The sequence below is a fragment of the Furipterus horrens genome, unplaced genomic scaffold, assembly GCF_987537825.1.
Source record: "Furipterus horrens unplaced genomic scaffold, mFurHor1.1.pri manual_scaffold_2, whole genome shotgun sequence".
In the NCBI taxonomy this organism is placed as follows: Eukaryota; Metazoa; Chordata; class Mammalia; order Chiroptera; family Furipteridae; genus Furipterus; species Furipterus horrens.
The window spans coordinates 45,180,929-45,203,998 of NW_028327172.1; the positions used below are offsets into that span (position 1 = coordinate 45,180,929).

A 23,070-nucleotide genomic window follows, 5' to 3' on the forward strand; every position below is an offset into this window, starting at 1 on the left:
TGTTATTTTTTTTTTTTTTTAGATTTAATGTGTTTTATTGATTAAAATATTACATTTGTGCCAATTTCCCTTCCCTCTGCTCCCCTCCACCCGGTGGCCCCCCTCCCTCCAGTTGTCCCCCCCTTTTAGATTATGTCCATTAGTTGTGCATACAGTTCCTCCCAACCTCTCTCCGTCTATTCCATTCCCTCCTACCATGATCCCCAATTCCTATATCATCTCCCTCCCTCTCCCCACTCCCCCTCCCTGTTGACCTCCCCCCACTATGCTTCCCTTACCCACAGTTCCTTTTCCACTCTCGTTGCCTGTTTCGTTTGCCTTTGTTTCATCTCCCTAGCTTCTGTTTTTTAAACCAGTCCCTTTAACATCTCATATAACAGTGGTTTGGATCTAATGAACTCTTTCAGTTTTATTTTGTCCTGGAAACACTTTCTCTGTCCTTCTATTCTGAATGACAATTTCGCTGGATAGAGTATTCGTGGTTGTAGGTTTTGGATTTTCATTACTTTGAATATTTCTTGCCAGTCCCTTCTTGCCTGTAGGGTTTCCCTTGAGAAGTCTGCTGATAGTCTAATTGGGACCCCTTTGTACATAATTCTTTTCTTCTCTCTTGCTGCTTTTAAGATTCTCTCTTTATCTTTAATTTTTGACATTTTGATTATAATGTGTCTTGGAGTGGTTCTCCCTGGGTCCAGTCTCTTGGGAACTCTCCTTGCTTCCTGGACCTGCAAGTCTATTCCCTTCCCCAAGTCTGGGAAGTTCTCCTTTATTATATTTTCACTCAATTTTTCAAGTTCTAGTTCATCTTCCTCATTCTCTGGCAAACCAATGATTCTTATGTTGGGCCTTTTATAGCTGTCCCAGAGGTTTCTGATCCTCTCATTGTTGCTTCCTATTTCCTCTCGCTGCATTGGTTGACTGCTTGTTCCTTCTCCATATTCCAGTTTGTTGAAATGAACTCTGGATTCCTCACCTTCTGTCTCGTATGTGGTTTTGTTCCTTTCGTTATGAAAGATTTTCGCTTCTTTCATATCTTTTTCCTGCTCTTTTGTGAATTCTGTAAGCCACCTGATAACAATGGCCCAGAACTGAGCCTCTGACAGGTTTCTTATCTGTTCATCTGTCAGGTTCTCTATCTGCTGTCTGGTGAGTTGTGCCACCGGGATCTCCATATTTGTCTGCCACATTTTGACAGATGCGTTTTGTTTTCCTGGGCCGGCTGTCCGGGGCGGTGCCTGTGTACGCGTCACAAATTAGCGACCGGTGTCTGTCTGCGACCTATTTCGCAGCCCTGTGGTGCTTTCTGCCCAAATGGCACCGCTGGTTTATAACTTCATGTGTTGGGCTTCCGTGTAGTTTTATTTTCTGGAATTTCTAGTTATCCTTTGTTTTGAAGTAGTTGTATTCCTCTATAGTTGTAGAGGGAGACCTAGCGTGTCCGTCTAAGCCTCCATCTTGGCCGGAAGTCCCCCTTTTTGTTATTAACAGCTGTAGTGGGCTGAATGGGGGCCCCCTCAAAAGATATATCCCTGGAACCTGTGAATGTTAGCTCATTTGGGAAAAGGCCCTTTGCAGATTTAGCTAAGTTAAGGATTTTGAGATAATGAGATCATTCTGAATTTCCTGGATGGACCCTAAATCTAATTAATATTCTTATAAAAGACATACACAGGAAAACACAGACAAAAGAGATGATGTAACCTTGGATGCAGAGATTGGAGTGAGAAGACCACAAGCCAAAGAATGCCTGGAGACCTAGAAGCTGAAAGAGGCAAGAAACTGATCCTCCCCTAAATTCTTTGGAGGAAGTGCAGCCCTGATGGCCCTTTGATTTCGGAATTTTGGCCTCCAGAACTAGGAGGGAATACATTTCTGTCGTTTTAAGCCATCAGTTCATGGAAATTGGTATAGCAGCCCTATAAACAGGCCTCTGATGATTAATGTCTAAATTCATTATGGGTTGCAAAAACTAGAGGTTTTTAAATTTTTTCTATCATTTTATCAAAGAATTTTATTACTCTTTTTTCATTTATTAGCTAACATGCTTCCATAAGAGAAACTACCCAAGTCAATTACTTAGTTACCATGAAGTACAGTTTGTATAAAGCAAGATAAATGTTTAATTATTTCTCTTTATTATCTGGTTCTCAAATTAAGTTTTCCCTTTAGCAACTTCTAAAGAATGATCAATTATAGCTTTAATAAATTACAATTATAAAGTTCTGGATTTAAAAATATTCAACGTGTTTTAATCCACTACAGGCATAATCGATGCTGAAATTATCTCATCTTTGGCTATCAAGATCTCATCCTGAGTCCGTTTGACATGACTAAGTAGCTTTTGATAGTTGTCTTGCTCTCTATTAGGACAAACTATTCAAGGTTATCATCTATTTCATGTTCCAGACATTAAACCAGTCCTATTTCCCTCCAAAGCGCTCTGTCTTTTTTTTTTTTTTTCTTTAAAGTAAATACAAGAAAGTTATTTAGAAAACAAAATCTGGACATTGGAGGCACTGGGATAGTCAAGACACTCTAATTGAACCATCACCGTAAAACCCCCTTGTGCTACTCCATAATCGCTCATCTACTCTCACCATTTCTATCTCCTGGAAACCACTAATCTGTTCTCTATCTCTATAACTATGTTACTTCATAAATGCTATATAATGAAATCCTACAGTATATATCTTTTGAGATGCCCTTTTTCCACTTAGCATAATTTCCTTGAAGTTCATCCAAGTTGATGCATATTTCAACAGTTTGTTATTTTTTATTACTGTGTAGTATTCCACGGTATGAACATATGCAGTTTACTTGTTCCTTCATTTGCTGAAAGGTCATTTAAGCAGTTTTCAGTTTTTGGCTATTATGAATAAAGCTACTATGAACATTTACGTGCCAGTTTCTGTGTGAAAATAAAATTTAATTTTCTCTGGGATATGTGCCCAGTCTCTCTTTAAAGGTGTTACCCAAGTATAACTGACATACAATAAATTGTACATATCTGAAGTTTATAATTTGATAAGTTTTAACATGTCTACACACCTGTAAAAACATTACCACATTCAAGACAATGAACATATTCCTCACTCTGAAAAGTTTCCTCATCTTCCTTGTAATCCTTTCCTCCAGTCCCCTCCTGACCCCGTCTGTCATCCCTGTGACAACTGAGATCAGGCCTTGAATTTCGTGTATCTGTTACTGGTGCCTCCTTCAGTACCCAGCACAGTGACTTGGCCTAAAGTAGCATTTAATAAATAGCTGTTTAAGAGCACCTGTGTATCCACCACTGAGATTAAATAAAACATTACCAATATTGTTGAAAACAGTTTACCCTCTCCTATCACAATGGCACCTTTCATCCTTCCAAAACAGTGTTCTTCAACCTTCTAAAAAATATGAGAGAGAGAGAGAGAGAAAAAGAGAGAGAGAGAGAGAGAGAGAGAGAGAGAGAGAGAGAGAGAGAGAGAGAGAGAGAGAGAGAGAGAGGTTGGAGACCTGTTTGTGTAGCCACCATGGGACTTAACAGGTAAGCAATAATGGAGAATTCTAGGTGTAGGCTTGGACTTCAATTTTTCTGGGAACAAGGGAATTTCTGTGCTTTGCAGGAGAGGTTGGCTCGGAGCAGAAATGCTCCCAGCTCCCTCAAATTGGGTACCCTGTTAATAATAACCTCTTTCCTTCCCCACAAATCTTCCTGTTAGAGTTGTACACAGTGGCAAGTGGCCGGACCTCAGGCTGCCCAGTTACAATTTTACCTTAATAGCCTCTTTAAAGGCCTTAGCTCCAAATACAGTCAAATTCTGAGGTAATAGGTATTAGGACTTCAACATGTGAATTTTAGGAGAACACAACGCAGCCCACAATAACATCTTATTATATGCTAATAGCTGTTTATATTTTTTATTCTGTGCAATGCATGTTGTATGATATATCAGTAGTTTACTCCTTTTTATAAACAGTAATATTCTATTGTATGGATATACCACATTATTTATCCAATCATCAGTTGATAGACATTTAGGTTGTTCCCACTTATTGGCTATTACGAATAATGCTGCTGTGAATACTCATATATAAGTCTTTGTTTGAACACCTGTTTTCAATTTTCTTGAAGTGGAAGTTCCAAGTCATATGGTACTCATGTTTTACATTTTTGAGGAACTCCCAAACTGTTTTCCACTTTGCCTGCACCATTTTACATTTATAATGTATGAGGGTTCTAATTTTTCCACATCCTTGCTAGTAATTATTTTCTGAGTGTGTTTGGTGTTTTTATTTTCATTATTAGAGCCATTCTAGCCCTGACCAGGTGGCTCAGTTGGTTGGAACGTTGTCCCTTACACCAAAAGCCTGTGGGTTTAATACCTGGTCAGGGTGTGTATGGGAGATAATAGATCAATATTTCTGTCTCATGTTCATGCTTCTCTCTGTTCCCTCTCTCTCCCCCTTCCTCTTCCTCTAAAAATCAATCAACATATCCTTGGGTGAGGATTAAAAAAAAGCCATCCTAGCATGTGGGAACAGGTATTTTATTGTGGTTTTGCTCTGCACTTTTCTATTGACTAATAATGTTACACACCTTTGCTTATTGGCCATTTGTAAATGTTCTTTGGAGAAATGTCTATTCAAGTCCTTTGTCCATTTTTAAATTTGGCCATTTGTCTTTCTGCTGTTGAATTGTAAGAATTTTTTATATATTCTGGATACAAAGTCCTTATCAGACATATGACTTGTAAATATTTTCTTCATCTTGTGGGTTGTCTTTTTCACAGTTTTAATGTTCTTGGATACATAAAAGCTATTAATTTGACAAAGTCCAATTATCTATTTTTTCTTTTGTTGTTTGTGGTTTGATGTCAAATTTAAGAACACAGTGTCAAATCCAAAGCCCTAAAGATTTACTTCCATGTCTTCTTCTATAGTTTTAGGTCACTGATCCATTTTGAGTTAATTTCTGTATATGGAGTGAGATGGGTGTTCACTTAATGTTTTTACATATGGTTATCCTGTTGTCCAGGCACCTTTCCCCATCAGATGGCCTTGGCAACCTTGTCAAAAAGCAATTGGCCATAAATGTTTTTGTTTATTTCTGGAATCTCAATTCTTTTTCATTGGTCTATAGGTCTATCCTTATGTCAGTACCACACTATCTTATTATAACTTTGCAATGAGTTTTGAAATTCTGAAAAAAACAAGCAAACAAACAAACAAAAAACTATTGGATTTTGATAGGGAGTGCATTGCATCTGTAGATTGCTTTGGGGAATATTGCAATATTAGCGATATAAAATCTACTAATCCATAAGTAATTATCATATTTATTTAAGTTTAATTGATTTTAGCAACATTTTGTAGCTTTCAATGTACAAGCCTTTTTTGCTCTTGGTTAAATTTACTTCTGGGTATTTTATTTTTCAGAGGTTATTGTAGTTGGGATTGTTTTCTTAATTTTCTTTTGGTTAACTCATTAACGAAGTATAGAAACACAACTGAGCTGCGTTGTATTTGCAACTTTTGCTGAATTCATTTACTAGCTCTAATATCTTTTTCTGTGGATTCTAGAGGATTTTCTATATGAATCATATCACCTACAAATAATTTTACTTCTTCCTTTTCAATATTTATTTATTGCTTTTCTATTACAGTTGTCCCACTTTTTCCCCCATTGCTCCCTCCCTCATTCCACCCACCCCTTCTCCCACAGTCAATCCCCACCTCATTGTCCATGTCCATGGGTCATTTATACTAGTTCCTTGACTAGACCCTTTCCCTTCTTTCCCCCTTCTCTCCATCCCCCCTTCCCTCTGATCACTGTCAGTCTGTTCCTTGTTCCATGCCTCTGGTTCTATTTTGCTTGTTTGTTGGTGTTGTTTTCCTTTTTAATCTTGATGTCTGTTTCTTTTTCTTGCCTAATTGCTTTAAGACCTCCAGTACAATGGTGAATAGCAATAGTAATTTTGTTCCTGATATTGGTGAAGAAAGCTTTCTGTCTTTCACAGTGACTATGATATTAGTTGTACGTTTTTCATAAATGCCCTTCATTATGTTAAGGAAGTTCCCTTCTTTTTCTAATTTGCTGAGTGTTTTTATCATAAGAATGTTGAATTTTGTCAAATGCTTCTCCTGTATCTTATGAAATAATCATGTAGTCTTTCTCCTCCCCTTTTACTAGGTTTATGTTTTTTGGTTAGTCTTCAAGTTATTAAGAATGGCAATACTAAATAATTTAATTTTCAAAGAAATATAGAATAACACTCTTATTTTCTGAATTGTTAGAAGAGCCACATTATTAATTGGTTTTCTTAAGGCACTTCCTTAAGCAGACAGAAAGTTAGCACACACAAATTAGAAAGGCCAGCAGAACTATCTTTAGAGTTTACTATTCTAGAGAAAATACCTATGACATCTGCTTCAGTTACATGTACAAAGCATTTCATAAAATATTAAGGAGAAAAGCAAGCTTCATAAATAATTAAAATTATACAAAAGCTCCTAGGGCTAGCTGTTTCCCTTTAGGGGATGAAAGAGATAGAGAACACCATAACATTTATAGTGTGACCCTGTGAAGCACCTTAAAATAACTTCTGAATATGTAGTTACAATTTAAATAAGTGGGAAAAAATGGATTTTCTCCCCAAAAGACTAATAATGATGTAGAATAAAAACCTAAAGATTTTCAAAATTCTTTTTGGGTTATCAAATCACTGGGTGGCTTTCAACAGCGTAACAAGAGCAACATAAACAGGTCTTTGTAACAGGAAAGTACATAGAATAAAACTTTGGAGAATGTGAGCTCTTCTGGTACTTGGAACAAAAGGGCACATCACTGAGCTACAGCATTTTTATTAAATTTTTATTACCAGCACTTTCAATCTAAACATAAGAGCATCTCATTTATTTCTCATCCCTGGGGAACAAGATATTCACATGAGTGGACGCAGAGAAAAATGAAAGCTTATCTCTTTATGTGTTTAAATCAGTTTATACATTTTTAATTCATTTTTGATGAAAATAATATAAGCGAAAGACAGAAAAAAGGATAGTAATAGACCATGTGTGAAAACACTATGTGTGACTGTGGGAGCTCAGGCAAGCCATATAAACTTTCTGAGTCCGTTTTTCTCTCTGTAAAGTAAGCATGATAATGCCAACTTCAGAAGATGTCTAAAAATTCCTAGAAAGTTGCTAAGTGCTATATAAAATATTAACTGTTTTTTAATACTATACATTTACCTGTTTTATGAACTAAAAGTAGTGTATCTAACCTTATTCTTGAAAAACAATTTTAAAGAATTTGGTCAGAGAAAAATCTCTCTGATAAAATTAAAAGAATGCAATAAAATAAGAATAATTTCTAATAAAATTAGAAATGAAAAATCTTACTTCACTACATACTCCCATTGAATGGAACTGGAAAAACCCACTTCTAAATAACTTATGTATAAATGAGGGGGTGGGGGTGGGAAGAAGACACAACAGGGTTGGGGACTGGGTGAAAATGGTGAAGGGATTGAGAAGTACAAAAACCACAGGGAAGAAAATATAATCAATAATATTGTAATAACTGTGTATGATGCCAGGTGAGTACTGAAAATATTGGAGGGAACACTTTATAAAGTATATGACTGTCTAACACCTATGCTATAAACCTGAAACTCATGCAAAAGCCCTACCTATCACAGAATGCAATTAAGTAGAAAAAGAAATATTTTAACTTTAAGTGGATTTATTTGAAAACAAGGCTGAAAATATAGGACATGCTAGAAGAATAAGCCTGAAAAAAAATAAGACCATAAACTCTAATAAAGTAGAAAGAGATAATAATAAATAGAGGCAGAAATGAAAGAAACAGAAAACAACATTGAGAAGTAGAACAAAAGCTGGCTCTTGAAAAAGATTAATAAAATAGACTGTTGAAGATGGAGGCGTAGGTAAACACACTTTGCCTCCTTGCACAACTACATAAAAAATTACATCTAGACTACAAAACAAATATAGTATTCCCTCACTTATCACGGGTATTACGTTCCAGACGCCCCCGCGAAGTAGGAACCTTACATTTATTCTACACTCTTAAACCTACGTAACTTTAACAACATATGTATACAGGACCGCAAAATCCCATGATATACCAAAAAATCCGCGATAAATCATTAAATATAATATTTTTAAAAATCCTGTGATACAGTGAGGCTGTGATAAGTGAACCATGGTATAGAGGGACTACTGTATCACCCAGAACCATCAGAAAATCGAGCTGTATGAAAGTCCAACAACCAAGGATTTAAAGGAGCCCCATTCACCCAGATGGGTAGGAGGAGTGGAGACACAGAAAGATGGAAAGGTGCAGAGCTGCGGGAGTGGTGCTGAGGGGCAGCAGAACAGGTAGTCCCACATTCACGTATGGTGGAAAAAAATTTGGGAGGGATACCTCGGGAGTGAGGGATCCAAGATCCAAAACAGACTACCCAGCAGCCCAGAGTTCCAGCACCAGGAAGCTAAGTCCCCATAACTTCTGGCTGTAAAAACCAGGGGTAGTTGGGGCAGCAGAAGAAACTGCCCAATTATCAGGAGACTCATCTTAAAGGGCCAGCATGGACTTAGGACTTACACAGACTCACCTCCTCTGGGATTCAGCACCAGGGCAACAGTTGGAAGGACACAAGTAGCATATGGGAAGAAAATGAGGAGATTAGAAACAGGGTGAGTGCTGGAAGACAGCTTCCTCCTGGGCAAACCTCCAGAAGCCAGGCAGCAGCACTGTCCCCTCTCTGAGCCATCCACCCCCATAGAACTGCAATGCAGTGAAATGGGTTATCCTGCCCTGGTGGTCACCTAAGGCCCCACTCCACACAATTTATAGGTCCACTTTTCTACTATAGGCCATGCTACTAAGACAGAGAGTCAAAGTAGCTCTATCTAAAAACAAAGAGAGGCTGCCAAATTGAGGAGACAAAGAAATATGGCCCAAACAAGAGAACAGAACAGAACTCTAGAAAAAGAACTAAATGAAATGGAGATAAACAACCTATCAGATGCACAGTCAAAACATTGGTTATCAGGATGCTCCAGGAACTTATTGGGTACTTCAACTGCAAAAAAAGACCCAGGTAGAAATGAAGGTTGCATTAAGTGAAATAAAGAAAAATCTACGGGGAACAAACAATGGGGTGAATGAAGCTGAGAATCAAATTAACAATTTGGAACACAAGGAAGGAAAAAACATTCAATCAGAAAAGCAGGAAGAAAAAAGAATACAAAACTATAAGGATAGAAAAAGGAGTCTCTGGGACATCTCCAAACGTACCAACATCCAAATCATAGGGTTGCCAGAAGGAGAAGAGGAAGAACAAGAAATTGAAAACTTATTTGAAAAAAGAATGAGAGAAAAATTCCCTAATTTGGTGAAGGAAATAGACACACAAGTCCAGGAAGCACAGAGTGACACACAAGTCCAGGAAGCACAGAGTCCCAAACAAGTTGGACCCAAAGAAGACCACATCAAGACACATCATAATTAAAATGCCAAAGGTTAACGATAAAGAGACAATCTTAAAAGCAGCAAGAAAAAAGAAGAGAGTTACCTAAAAAGGAATTCCCATAAAACTGTTAGTTGATTTCTCAAAAGAAACTTTGCAGGCAAGAAGGGACTGGCAAGCAGTATTCAATGTGGTGAAAAGCAAGAACCTACAACCAAGGCTCCTCTATCCAGCAAACCTATCATTTAGAATGGAAGGGCAGATGAAGCACATCCCAGACAAGGTAAAGCTATCACCAAGCCATTATTATATGAAATGTTAAAGGGACTTATTGAAGAAAAAGAAGATGGAACTATGAACATTAAAATGTCAACAACTTCACAACTATCAACCACTGAATCTAAAAAGAAAACCAAATAAACAACTAGAATAGGAACAGAACATAGATATAGAGATCCTTTGGAGGGTTATCAGTTGGGCGGGGGAAGCGGGAAAATGGGGGCAAAGGTGCAGGGATCTTAAGCATAAATTCATAGGTACAAAATAGACAGGGGGATGTTAAGAATAGTATAGGAAAACGTGAAGCCAAAGAACTTATATGCACAATCTATGAACATGAACTGGGTGGGGCGGGGGGTGAGTGGTGGCGGTTGCTGGAGGGAATGGAGGAATTGAGTGTGGGGGGGGATTGGGACAACTGTAATAACATAATCAATAACATATTTTAAAAACAGACTGTTAAGTCTGATCAAAATAAGAGAAAAAGCAAATATTAAAAATAAAAAGGGAAACGACAGAAGCAAAGAAGTTTATATACAAATTTATGCTATCAAATTTGATAAATGAAATGGGCAATTGTCTAGGAAAGTATAAATTACCAAAATGTACTAAAGAAGAAACAGGAAACCTGAATGGACCAATACATATAAGCAATTTGATCAATAGTCAAAATCAACCACTCCATAAAAAGGAACAAAGCCAAGCTGTTTTCATAGCCTTTCCCCCTTAATAATCCCTTATGGAAAATTTCAAATATACATAGGTTAAAATAAAAAGAATTGTACTAAAACACCCATATACCCTAGATTCTTCAATTAATATTTTTTTACATTTGCTTTCACATAACTATCTACCTATCCATCTGTTCTTTCTATACATCAGTCCTTTTATATCTTTTATGGGCTCCTGGGGAGGAAATATAGGAAAATAAACTATGTATGACAGGATTTCAGAGCAACAGACTAGTGAGCCTTACATTTCCATATCAACTTAACATTTTAAATGTTTTTCTCAAACTAAAATTAAAGCTATGTTACATGGAAAATGAGAATAAGTACAAAAGGAGGAATTTAGGAAGAAGGGTCTATGCCCTTTTCTTTCCTGTTTGGACATTATCCTGTGAGATGGATACTGATTCCTTTCCAAACAATTTCTTATGGTATCAGCCACTTCCCACTCTCCTTGCCAAAAAAGAATTGAACTGGCTTTTTAAAAATAACAGTTATAAAATGAATATATTTTAAAAAATGTATGCATTCAGTTAGGAAATGTTTACTATGTACTTGGTTTATTAGAAAGAAAACATTTACTAATTACAGGAACAATTTATCTTCCAAAGGACAGTTTTTCTACTACAAGAAATTTTAATCTGCCAGATCCTAAAGAAAAAAATTTCATTTATTTTCTCTGTACACAATGTGACATGACAACAAAGTTGATGATCGCAATACTTTCGAATGAAAAGATTACTATCAAAGACTTTAGAGGTAAGGTTAATGTTTATAAAACAAGATATTATAGTATTCATTCCTTTATTTATTTTTATTCATACCTTTATTGATTATAAATGCTATTTACCCCTTAGTGTCCCTTTATTATTCTTTGCACTGACACATGACCTTGTTCCCCCATAGGAATGAGAAGAGTGCATTTAAAATTTGAGTGGAAGGTAAAGCTCTTTAAACTACTCTTTTCAAAAGCAATGTACATGGCAATGGACTGATGTCCTGAGCTAGCCCGTATCATCACTTTCTCTTTTGACCTTTGTGTCAATTCTTCAAGAACACAATATCCTCCAACTTTGTTAGAAGGAATACTGTTTCTAGGAAATTTGCCCTTTAAAGCATTCTTCATCTTTTAAAAAGATTTTAATTATTCATTTTTAGAAAGAGGGGAAGGGAGGAAGAAAGAGGGAGAGAAACATTAATGTGTGGTTGGCTCTCACGTGCCCCCAACTGGGGACCTGGCCTGCAGCCCAGGCATGTGCCCTGACTGGGAATCAAACCAGCAACCCTTTGGTTTGCAGGCCGGTACTCAACCCACTGATCCATATCAGCCAGGGCTAAAGCATTCTTCTAATGTCATTGGTATTTTCATTTAGTTTGTATGTAAAAATATTTTTAAAAAAATTTTTAGATTCTAAAATGAATAGATTCGAAAGTGGTTAACATCACATGTCATGCTAAAGGTAACTTACCTTACTGGAGGTTTCCAATAAAAACTGGAATGTGTTCTGCACAGCTTGACATGTTTCTAGTTCAGTCCGACTGAAGGCTATTAAATAATCCTTCAGGTGATCATACACACTTCCATCAAGAGCCTGTAAAGGAGGAATAAAAAGTTATGACAAAACTTTGACACATAATGCCTACTGCCTACAAGGTAAGTTCATTTTAAAATTTATTTATAGTAAATTAACAAAAGGTACAAGTTATTATGTAAGAGTAAAGATAAACAATAAATAATCATTTGGGAAAATGTTAACTCTAATAAGTAGGAACAAAAAAAGGTAAAACCCAATATTGGTAAAGCCGTGGGAAGAGGACAAAACTTGGGAGACCAGATGCTTGGGTTCTGACCTTTGCTCATCTACTATTAGCTGTGTCACCTTCTGTTGTCACTTTAGTGGGAATAGGTGTGGAAGTTAATGAAATAATGGATGTGAAAGGATCCAGCACAGTGCCTGGAACAAAGCAGACACTCAATAGACATCAATCACCTCCATTTTCCCTTGTCCATTTTTGGTAGAATTACAAATTAGCATATCCTTACTATAATACTCAGGGAAAAAATACAATTGAAATAGTAAAAAAAAAAAAAAAAAAAAAAAAAAAAGTGACTAAATTCCTGTTTTGGGGAAGAAGCGCCAGTGTAATGTCTATGAAGAGTTTAAAACATTTTATTTTTTAAGGCATAGAACAGAACTCTGTAAAACTGAAAAAAATAAAGGAGAGAAAATTGCCAAACATGTGAGAAATGATTAAGCTAGGATACATATAATGACTAAAGTATATACGGCCACCGAAATAAAAACTGTGGCAACTGTATAGATGGAAAAGTATGTATCAAATACTTTTAGGTTAATAAAAAAGGGGGAATAAATAGACTACATACATACTAGCAACATCTATGGGAAAAACACATCAATAAGCAAAAAAGTTTCTGGAGTCTTGCCAGTCAATGGAAGTTTTCTTAAAAATTGAGGTAAAATTCACATACCATAAAAGTCACCATTTAAACTATTTAAAATAGTGAATCCAGTGGTTTTAAGTACAGTCACAATGTTGTCCCTCCATCACTACCATCTCATTTCAAGAGATTTGCATCACCCCAAAAAGGAATCCCATACCCATTAAGTGGTCACTCCTATTCTTCCTTTTCCCCGGCCTCTGGCTACCACTAATCTACTTCCTATATCTACAGATTTTCCTATTCTGGACATTTTATAGAAATGGAATCATACAATATGTGGCCTTTTATGCCTGTATCTGTCACTCATCATCATGTTTTCAAGGTTCATCAATGTATTAGTATTTCTTTTTATGGCTAATATTCCATTGTATGGATACACCATATTTTATTTAGTCATTCATTAGTTGGTGGACATTTGGGTTGTTTCCACTTTTTGGCTATTACAGATAATGCTGCCATGAACATTTGTGTACAAGTTTCTGTTTGAACATCTGTTTCCAATTTTCTTGCGTATATGCCTAGTAGTGAAATTGCTGGGTCCTATAGTAATTCTGTGTAACTATTTCAGGAATTGCCAAACTGTTTTCTACCATGGCTGTAGCACTTTATATCCCCACCAGCAATGTATGAAAGTTCCAATTTCTCTACATCCTTATCAACACGTTTTTTGTTTTTTTTTAAATTATTCACACCATCCCAGTGGTATCCCATTTGGTTTTAATCTGCATTTCTCTAATAACTAATGACATTGAACATCTTTTCATGTGCTTATTGGCCACTCATACATCATCTTTGAATGAAATGTCTATTCAAGTCCTTTATTCATTTTTAAAAATTTTATTGTTTTTTTTAATTTGTTTGCTTGTTTTTGTCTTTTTACTATATATGAGCATTTTCCCACAAAATGAACTATTCTTTCAAAGACTTTATTTTTAGAGAGAAGGGAAGGAAGGGAGAGAGGGAGAGAAACATCGATGTGAGAGAGATACATTGTTCTGTTGCTTCTCTCACACCCCCTACTGGGGACCTGGCCTGCAACCCAGGCATGTGCCCTGACTGGGAATCGAACAGGCAACCCTTTGGTTTGCAGGTCAGCGCTCGATCCAATGAGCTGCACCAGCCTGAGCCGTCCTTTACTCACCCCCCCCCCCATTTCTTTACTCATGTTTAAATTGGGTTCTTTGATCTTTTAGTTGATGAGTTGTAGGAGTTCTCTATATATTTGAATACTATTTGTATATGCGGATATATGTATCTTATCAGATATATGATTTTCCAATATATTCTCCTATTTGGTGAGCCATCTTTTCAGTTTCTCAATTGTGTCCTTTAATATGCAAAATTTTTTATTCTGATGAAGTCTAATTTCGCTATTTTAATTTTGTTACTTGTGTCTTGCTGTCATATCTAAGAATCCTCAATGGAAGTGTTATAGTAAAGAAATTTGTTATATATATTGTGTTGACTATTCCATTAACTTTTACTATAAAACTGATTTTTAAAAAACATACAAATCCTGGTCCCTGGCCAGGTAGCTCAGTTTGTTAGAGCATCAACCATATATGCCAAGGTTGCAGGTTCAATATCTGGTCAGGGCACATAAAAGAATCAACCAATGAATGCATAAATAAGTAGAACAAATCGATGTTTTGTTCTCTCTCTCTCTCTAAAATCAATCAATAAAAAATAAAAAATATACCAATTCTGTTCCCAAAGCCTTGAGTAATAAAGCACATTCTATAGTGCTTATACCACTAGATGGCACCATCAAGCACTTTAAATACAGGCAGTGCAAATTCCTTAAGATTCCTTTCTGTGTAGTTATGTAATATTCCCACCCCAGAGAGACTCCTGGTGTTAAGTCTGAATAAAAGTTCTTGCCTTAGAACATGCTTCCCATAAGTTTTCTAAAAAAGAAGCATATAAATTCTATTATGAAGTTTTTGCCTAAGAAATGCTCTTGGTAGATGATCATAACATTGTCTTTGCCGGAAACCACTGTTTTAGTTGAAGACAGCAAATGGCAATATAGCCATCATCAGCTCCCACCTCTAAAGTTTCTGATTCAGCAGCTGGGGGTATCACCTGACAATCTGTATTTTCTAGCAACCTGTACCCTCAATGGGGAACTAACTGCAACCCAGGCATATGCTCTGACTGGGAATCAAACATGTGACCTTGTGGTTTATAGGACAATGCTCTAACCAAGTCAGCCACACCAGCCAGGGATCCACCAAAAATTTTTTTTTCAATAACTCCTTTATATTTGGAAAAGTCAAAATTCTTTCTTTGGTATCTAAGGTCTCTTAAAATCTAGTCTCAAACTACCTCTCATCAGCACCATCTCTCATCACCGCTGTCTGTACTGACTCTACATCCCAATCACATCAAGCCACTTTGGACAATGACATTCACTTTCATGTTTCCAGTTGTTACTTTTTACCTGGAATGCTTTTTTTCCTCTTCTCTCCCACTCAAATAGAAATAATGATGGCTAACACAGGCAAGTAACATTTACTAATGGCTTACCATGTTCCAAATGCTTTACAAAACTGACTCAACCAGTTCCTCCATAGTGATTCCACAACCTTCTGTATAATGTATGGGTAGTATTGCAAATCATGGATTGAATCTTACTCAGGCATGGAGCCTGGTAGATAGCAGATGCTCAAAAGTATTTATAGGATAAATAAATGCTTTATGCTAGAGTTAATATAGCAATAAATATGCCCTGAATTAGTTACCCCACAGGCCAGCTATACTTCACACATTTCAGTTAAGAGAAAATGTACCATTTGTCATCATGCACCAGAAAAGGCTTCTCTTGGCTTCTATAACCCAAGTAAGGCTCAATGAAACTTCATTAGGTGGGAGGTGGGCCAAGTGACTGGAAGCCTCTTCAACAGACAGGTTAATCTTAAAGTATTTCTTTTGTCCTATTCAACACCTAAAATTCCCTGAATCTTAATTATTATATTTGCAGGGTTGCGGTATTCATTAACCTGCACATGTGACAATTTTTCTGGAAGGTGAGAATAAGATAGTTAGAGGCCTCCTGTTCTATGTGGATTATTGCTAGTGTGTGCAGAGTTAATGCAGGAGGTATGAAAATTAAGAAACTGCTGGATCAAAGCACAGGAAGTGGATGATTACCCTGTGATTGGCTCCAGCCCCCTCCCTCAAGTTAAATGCAATTGTTTGAACCAGTTGTGGTGTCAAGAGATGAAGTTCAAAGCGATTCCAGGCAGTACTATCTCAGTGCGGTTTTGTGATTAGAAGGCATACTGCATAAATATTTATATGGACTTTGACTAAAGTCAATAATTAGAAAAGAAGCAGTCCCCCGAAATAGAGTGAATACCAGGAATCAAAGAAGCAAGCTTGAAAAATGCTTTTTTACAAACTCCTCCACCATATTATCAGAATACTTATCGCTGCCTATCACAGTCTTAGTACCTGTCTCATGTAGATCCCTGCAGCCATTTCCTGTTGTCTCTTTCTGTTCTGCAGCTGGGAGGATGTTTCTAAATTACATATTGAAATCATTCACATACGTCCGATTTCCCCCTACAGACTATTAGTTCCTCGAGAGCTGGCAGCACTTGCTTCTTCCCTTTATCCCTAAACTTTGCAGAGAAACCTGCAATGAATGATGACTGAAATGAGCTAAGCGGGCAAGAGTGGGAGCTACGAAAACAGGCCCCCAACTGTATACGGGGGAAGGCACCAAAGTGAATTAGAAAATCAGGCATTCATTTTATCTTAATTGGGTCAGCTTCATTCTGGTGAAAAAATATGTAATTATTCAGACTTAGATTTTGACCAAGCACTACTTCCTTCCTCTGAGTTTCTCAGCAATATATTAAACGGCCTCTTAGACTCAACCATTCTCTTCTCCAACTGCTCTTTCTTTGAGTGCTCCTAGCTCAGTGTGCAATGCCACTATCCACTCACCTGCCTAACTCAGACGCCTGGAGCGATAGGTTTACTTTCCCCTCTGCCTTTCCCCTGACATCCAGTTAATGACTACATTTTGATTCTATTTCTTAAATACTGATCAAATCCAACCCCTCCTTCTAATCTCCACAGCACCTATTCTCCTGCCACCCTGTCTCGTCTGGATGGTTGCAGCTGGCCCCTGCTGCCCAGCAGCCAGCTATTCCTCTTGCCAACAGTTTCTATGTTATGGCTAAGGCGATTTTTCTAAATTGCATATCTTACTGGACTGCTCAACAATGTTCTCTGGCTACCCACTGCACTTAAGATAAAGTATCAATAAAAACAATCTTCATGACTTCATGATCTGAACTTGGCTTAACCCTTCAGCTTCTTCATTTATTGTTCCCATTTTATTTTCCATTACCCTTTCTCTACACTGCACATCTTTTGTTCCTCCAATATTACTTTTGCCTCTGAGTTTTCATAAAGGCTTTTCCTCTTTCTTGACTACCCTCTATCTTCTCCTTCTTGGTCTAGCTAACTCCTTATCGTTAAGACTTCACTTAATGATGATCTATTCTGGACATCCCTTTTGTCTTTTGGCTGCAAAACCCCTAATCACAGCATATAATAGTGCACTGTCTATCTGTCTGTCTCTCCTTTTGGTTTGTTAAGTTCCATGCACGGAGAAACCATGTCTGTCTGTGCTGAGTGCAGGGTGTGACATACTGGTAGTGCTTAATAATATATGTTCTGTTTAACAAATAACATATCAATTAGAATTCATATGTTTAAAAAAAATGAACAAGCTCACAGTTAAGTTCCATGACTGAAAAGTAAGCCTACTGATGTTATGTAACATTGGTAAAGTTTTATACAGCTAGAGAAGAAGCTATTCTCACAAAACTTTGTCTAATGCAATACTTTCAAATATTTTTGGTAGTGACATCTTTTTATATGGAATTCCAAGGCATAAAACATATATGACTCTGCATACTTTCTCTCTCCTTCTACCAACAGATCCTGCTCTCTTGACCACATGGATGAACTTGTAGGCCAAACTAGTATGCAAGACAGAACACTGTTACTGGGCAGAGGTGGGCACTTGACCTAAATTAGGCCATTCCTGGGATGGCAGATGAAAGATGAATCCAAAATGGACTATTCTTTCCACCAAGTGGCTATTCTTTCCATCAAATAGAGAAAACCCATCTGTAGTTGGAGAGACTTAAACCAACTTAAAAGGAAAAGCAGTGACAAGAAATTGGGCAGAGTGAAGCTGGGAATGGGGGGTAGAGGAGAGCATCAGGGAGTGTCTTGGGATTGGATGGTTCCCGAGAAAGTATTACCTTGTCCTTTCTGTGACTTGTTTACCTGAGCCAACAAATTCCCATTTTGCTCAAGCTACTTTGAGTTAAGTATTTGCTTTTTGCAATTAAGACTCCTTACTAAAGGTTTTGGATGATAACTGGCTGCATTATAAGAAAAAAATGTTGATTCATATAGATAATTAACTGCAATGAATAATAATCCAATAGCTTATTACCAGTTCTCCTCAATTAAACAAATCTAAAAGCTTAAAGTAGATAATTTTTATTTCAAAGTTCAATCACAAACACAATCCAAAAGCTACATGTATTTCTTATAAATTTAAAATACAGTAAGAACTACTTCAAGCTTACAATAAATGATAAAACCATCACAGCTATAACAGTTCGATGAGGATATACATGGTGAAGATACATCTGAGCCCTGTCTGGCATTTCTTTTCCTTTTTCTAATTTTTAAGATTTTATTTACTTATTTTTAGAGATAGGGGAAGGGAGGGAGAAAGAGAGGGAGACAAATATCGATTTGTGAGCGATACATCGATCGGTTGGTTGCCTCTCACATGCCTCCAAACTGGGGACCTGGCCCACAACCCAGGTCTGTACCCTGACTTGGAAAAGAACCAGTGATCTCTTGGTTAGCAGACTGGCACTCAATCCACTGAGCCACACCAGGCGGAGCTGCCATTTCTGTAAGGCACAAGAATGTTCTCTAAGTATACTTGTTTATTCAATTTCAAATGAGCTGATGTGCACAGACTTTAATTCCTACAGAGATCAGTGTGAAGAGCCATAAATTTCATAATCAGTGATACACTAGAATTCACATATATGCTTAGAAGTGTCAGGAGAAGCATTCTTTTAAGATTTATACAAATATGAGTTAATCTGGCTCCTTGGTGGTCTCCACTATGAAAAAATTTGGTAAGTAACTCAACCAACTATGCATTTAAAATACAGTAAAACTTTAAAAAAAATTATTTGATGCAAATTGCTAGGTGAAGAAGTATGTAGTATCTAAATTGAGAAATCATGGGGTCTCTGATCAGCAATATGTTTTAATGGTCTAACAGTGTTTTTGAAAAAACTGCATTAAAATGCTTTTAAGCAGCCACATTCTTTTTAATTACCTAGACCACACCCTCCCTTATATATTTTCTCTGTCCTCTTTACTTATCTGATCAACTTGATCTCCAATATCGGTTGAGTTTGGAACCCAAACTCAGTAATAAATATTCATAATAGTAAGAAAAAAAAATGGTGGGGTGGGGTATATCTTAAAGATCAATTCAGAAACAGAATTCTAGGATGTTCCACTCACAAAACATTTATTTTACAGTAAAGTGTAAATTCCTTGGAACTTATCTGAACAGAACAATTATGAATCAGAGTTAGGAGGAAGAAAAGGTGTCATCTTTTAAAGCATTTGATGCAATTTCCCCTTAAGGGAGAACTTTACTTTAAACAGTAGCCTCCTTTCTTAGATCCTGGAAGGGCATGGATTCTGCAGTCATAGAGTTATGTCAAAATCTCTTGAGTTTCCTTAATGCAGCCTAGAAATGCAAACTCTTCTTTTTGTAACAGCAATTGGTGTTCTAAATAGTCTACACTAAAGTCAAGGATATAAATATGAAGATGATAATATATATGAACTATCTTAAAATTAAATCATGAAATTCCACAGTCCTCCCTTGTTGATGGCGAAAACAATTGCCTGCTAGCATTTGTTTAACTTTCTGAGAAGACCTCATGCTGTACTTAACCAAGATGCAAAGAGGAAGTAGATTTTTACAAATTCAAAGAAATCGAAGCAAGTGAATATCTTAATACATTGCTTAATTTGTCAATTGATATAAAGTAAAATTTAAACACATCACCTAATTTTATACTTGGTTGTTTTATTTTAAAAGAACTGAGTTACTTCAGGTTCTAAGAAAGAGGAAACAAAGTTTCTGACTGTGAATTACAAAGCCAGGAAAGGAAAACACAATACTGCTTTCCTATACAGTCTGCACGGTTCTCTTGAGTTATTTACTAGCCTGCATCATCTGGCTGTGAGTGTGTAAAACCACATCAATATGTAGGTTGCAACGCCAAAGCACAGGGTCCAAAAGAAAGCCCTGAACCATCTACTCTCACATGCAAACACCGGTTCTATGACTTACTAGCAATTTCAGTCTGGGAAATCTATAAACCTTCTGATCTTAAATTCCTGATCTGATGAATTCAAAAGAGCAACGGTACTTGTAAAGAAGATGGTTATTGAAATAATAAAGCTAAGCCATTTCTATGTTCTACCCAAAAATGTCATCTATTTTCCTTACAGTAAGGGACTTTGGTGACAGACTGTGTTTTGAGTCTTGATTCTATTATATAAACAGTCTAACCTCCCTAAGCCTCAGTTTTCTCATCTACAAAATACAGAAATAATAATAGCATCTCCTCATGAAGTTTGTAAAATAGGTATTTTCTAGTGTATCATTTTAATTCCCTTGTTTCTTCTACTCTATTTTTTGGAGTTATTGCATGCTGGTTGCCTGGGTATTACAATGAACATCTTAATTTAAAGCAGATTGGTTTGGATTAATGCAAACAATTTCAACCATATACAGAAACTATGCTCCTACATAGCTCTGTTCTCTCCCTTCTCAATGACATTACTGTCAGACAAATATACCTTTATACATTATAGGTCCATCAACAACATTTTATAATTACTGCTTTGTGCATTGTCTTTTAAATCAGACCAAATTATCAACTCCTTTCTCAGACTGGACAATCTCAATTGTCCAGTCTTTAAGTTCACAGATTCTTGCTTTTGCCAGCTCACTGCTGAACTCTTCTAGTGCATTCTTATTTCTGTTATTGTACTTTTCAACTCCAGAATTTCTATTTGATTCTTTTATAATTTCTATCAGTTGACATTCTCTCTTTGGTAAGACGTTGTTCTCATACTTTCCTTTAGTTCTTTGGACATGGGTTCCATTAGCCCTTTGGCATTTTAGGTGACTTAAAATCTTTGTCTAGTAAGTCCAATGCATGGGCTTCCTTGGGGTCAGTATCTACTAACTCCTTTTATTCCTTTGGTATGGACTAAACTTCCTTGTTTCTTTGCATGTCTAATTTTTTGTTAAGAACTGGACATTTAAAATAATGAAATGTGGCAAGTCTGGAAATCAGGTTCTTTTCTTTCCCCAGGAATTGTCATTGTTGCTGCTGTTTATTTAGTGACCATGTTTTATCTTTGTGTTTCAGGAAATTTCACAATTTTGCAAGAAGTGTCACAGACTCGACAAATACTTGAACATTTTAATATGCACCGATTTGACTACTTTTTAAATATACATAAATTTATTTTAGTTCCTTAGCCATTCATTATTTTCCATCTCACCCTATTGCCAAACATTAATTTTCATTTCTACCAAATCTGCTAGAATTAACATAACTAATAAACTCTAGTAAAGTTAAGTAAAATTATCTGATAAAGGTGACTGACTTGACCAGATGAACTTAAAGCAGTATACTTCAAGAAACTTCGACTGCCTTGTGTATACAACTTTAGGAAATCTCTTTTGCTTCCTGTCCCAGTCTCTGCAGCAGCAAATCTCTTTTGTTTCTCACATGCACACTGTATAAGTAAAAATAATTACAGTAGTTTTCCTTAAAATGGAAGCTGAAGATGTAATCACATAGTCTTTGTTATCCAAAAATTCTCTGGGGGTATTTAAATTTTTTGTTTTTATTTTTATGCATAATTTTAAAATAATATAATTTAATCCAGGATTATATGGATAATCACCTTTTATTGGAGTATTGCCATGCCTGTGCTTGTATTTATAGTCAATGTACCCAACAGCGTTACTCCAATGGTTCTAAATTAATGAGAACAGATCTTAAACTTAAAATGATCTTGCACTTAAAATGCAAATGACATAGAGATCAAATGACATCAGTGAAGGCTATACTAACGAAGTGAAAAGGGTGGTGAAAGAAAAGAATCACAGGTATATGTTAGTAGTCACTAAAAACTCTAAACAGTCTAGAGACAATACCATAATTCACATTTCAAGTAGCCATTTAGGGTCAATTAATCATTATCAATATCATATTTTGTCAATTTGGGTTGTATTGATTTTATAGATTTGTTTGTATTTAAATGATAATTCTATTTTGGTTGTATAAAACCTTTAAGCATAAGTTATTACTTGTCTTGTTTGTGCATATTTAAGTACATTTTAATCAAAATAATCTAAGAGCCGAGAGTAATTTTTGCCCATGAAAAAGAGGTAAAGTTTCAGCACTGTCCCAGTTTTTTATTCTCCCACAGGACTTTTCAGAAGGGTATGCCTGCTGTTTAGTTAAACAGCACACTTCTGTTTACCAACCATATCACCCCAATAGCAAAGAGGGGTTCTTTCTTAGCTGTGGTCCCAAAGACCAACAGGTAGTGATATCCTGGGCACAGGCTGGAAGCAGAAGAACTGGAGGGCCAAAAGGCCCAGTGGATAAACTATAAAGGCTCCTGGGAGAAACTATAACATAAATTTAGATCTTTAGATATATATAAACCATAAAAAGATACATATCAGACAATAAATAGGACTGCTGCAAACAGAAGAATTTGGGGCATTCCAGTTTAGACCTAAAGTTCTCTCAAATTCATCTTTTGTTGTTATTCATTTATTTATTTTTTGCAGTTATTTATTTTTAAAAAGATTTTATTTTTTATGGGGGGGGGAAGGGGGGGAAAAAGAGAGATAGAGACTTGAGAGAGAAACTTTGATTGGTTGCCTGTCATATGCGCCCAATTGAGGATAGAACCTGCAACCCAGGCGTATGCCCTAACT

General features: G+C 36.4%; 1 protein-coding gene across 1 annotated transcript in view; it reads right to left on the minus strand.

Annotated features, from left to right (window-relative positions):
• Positions 1-23,070, minus strand: part of FCHSD2 (FCH and double SH3 domains 2) — a 219,782-nt gene that overhangs the window by 48,625 nt on the left and 148,087 nt on the right. Inside the window, exon 9 of the mRNA XM_090265153.1 lies at positions 11,962-12,084. Coding sequence (XP_090121279.1) covers positions 11,962-12,084 — 123 coding nt within the window. The remainder of the gene's footprint in view (positions 1-11,961; positions 12,085-23,070) is intronic.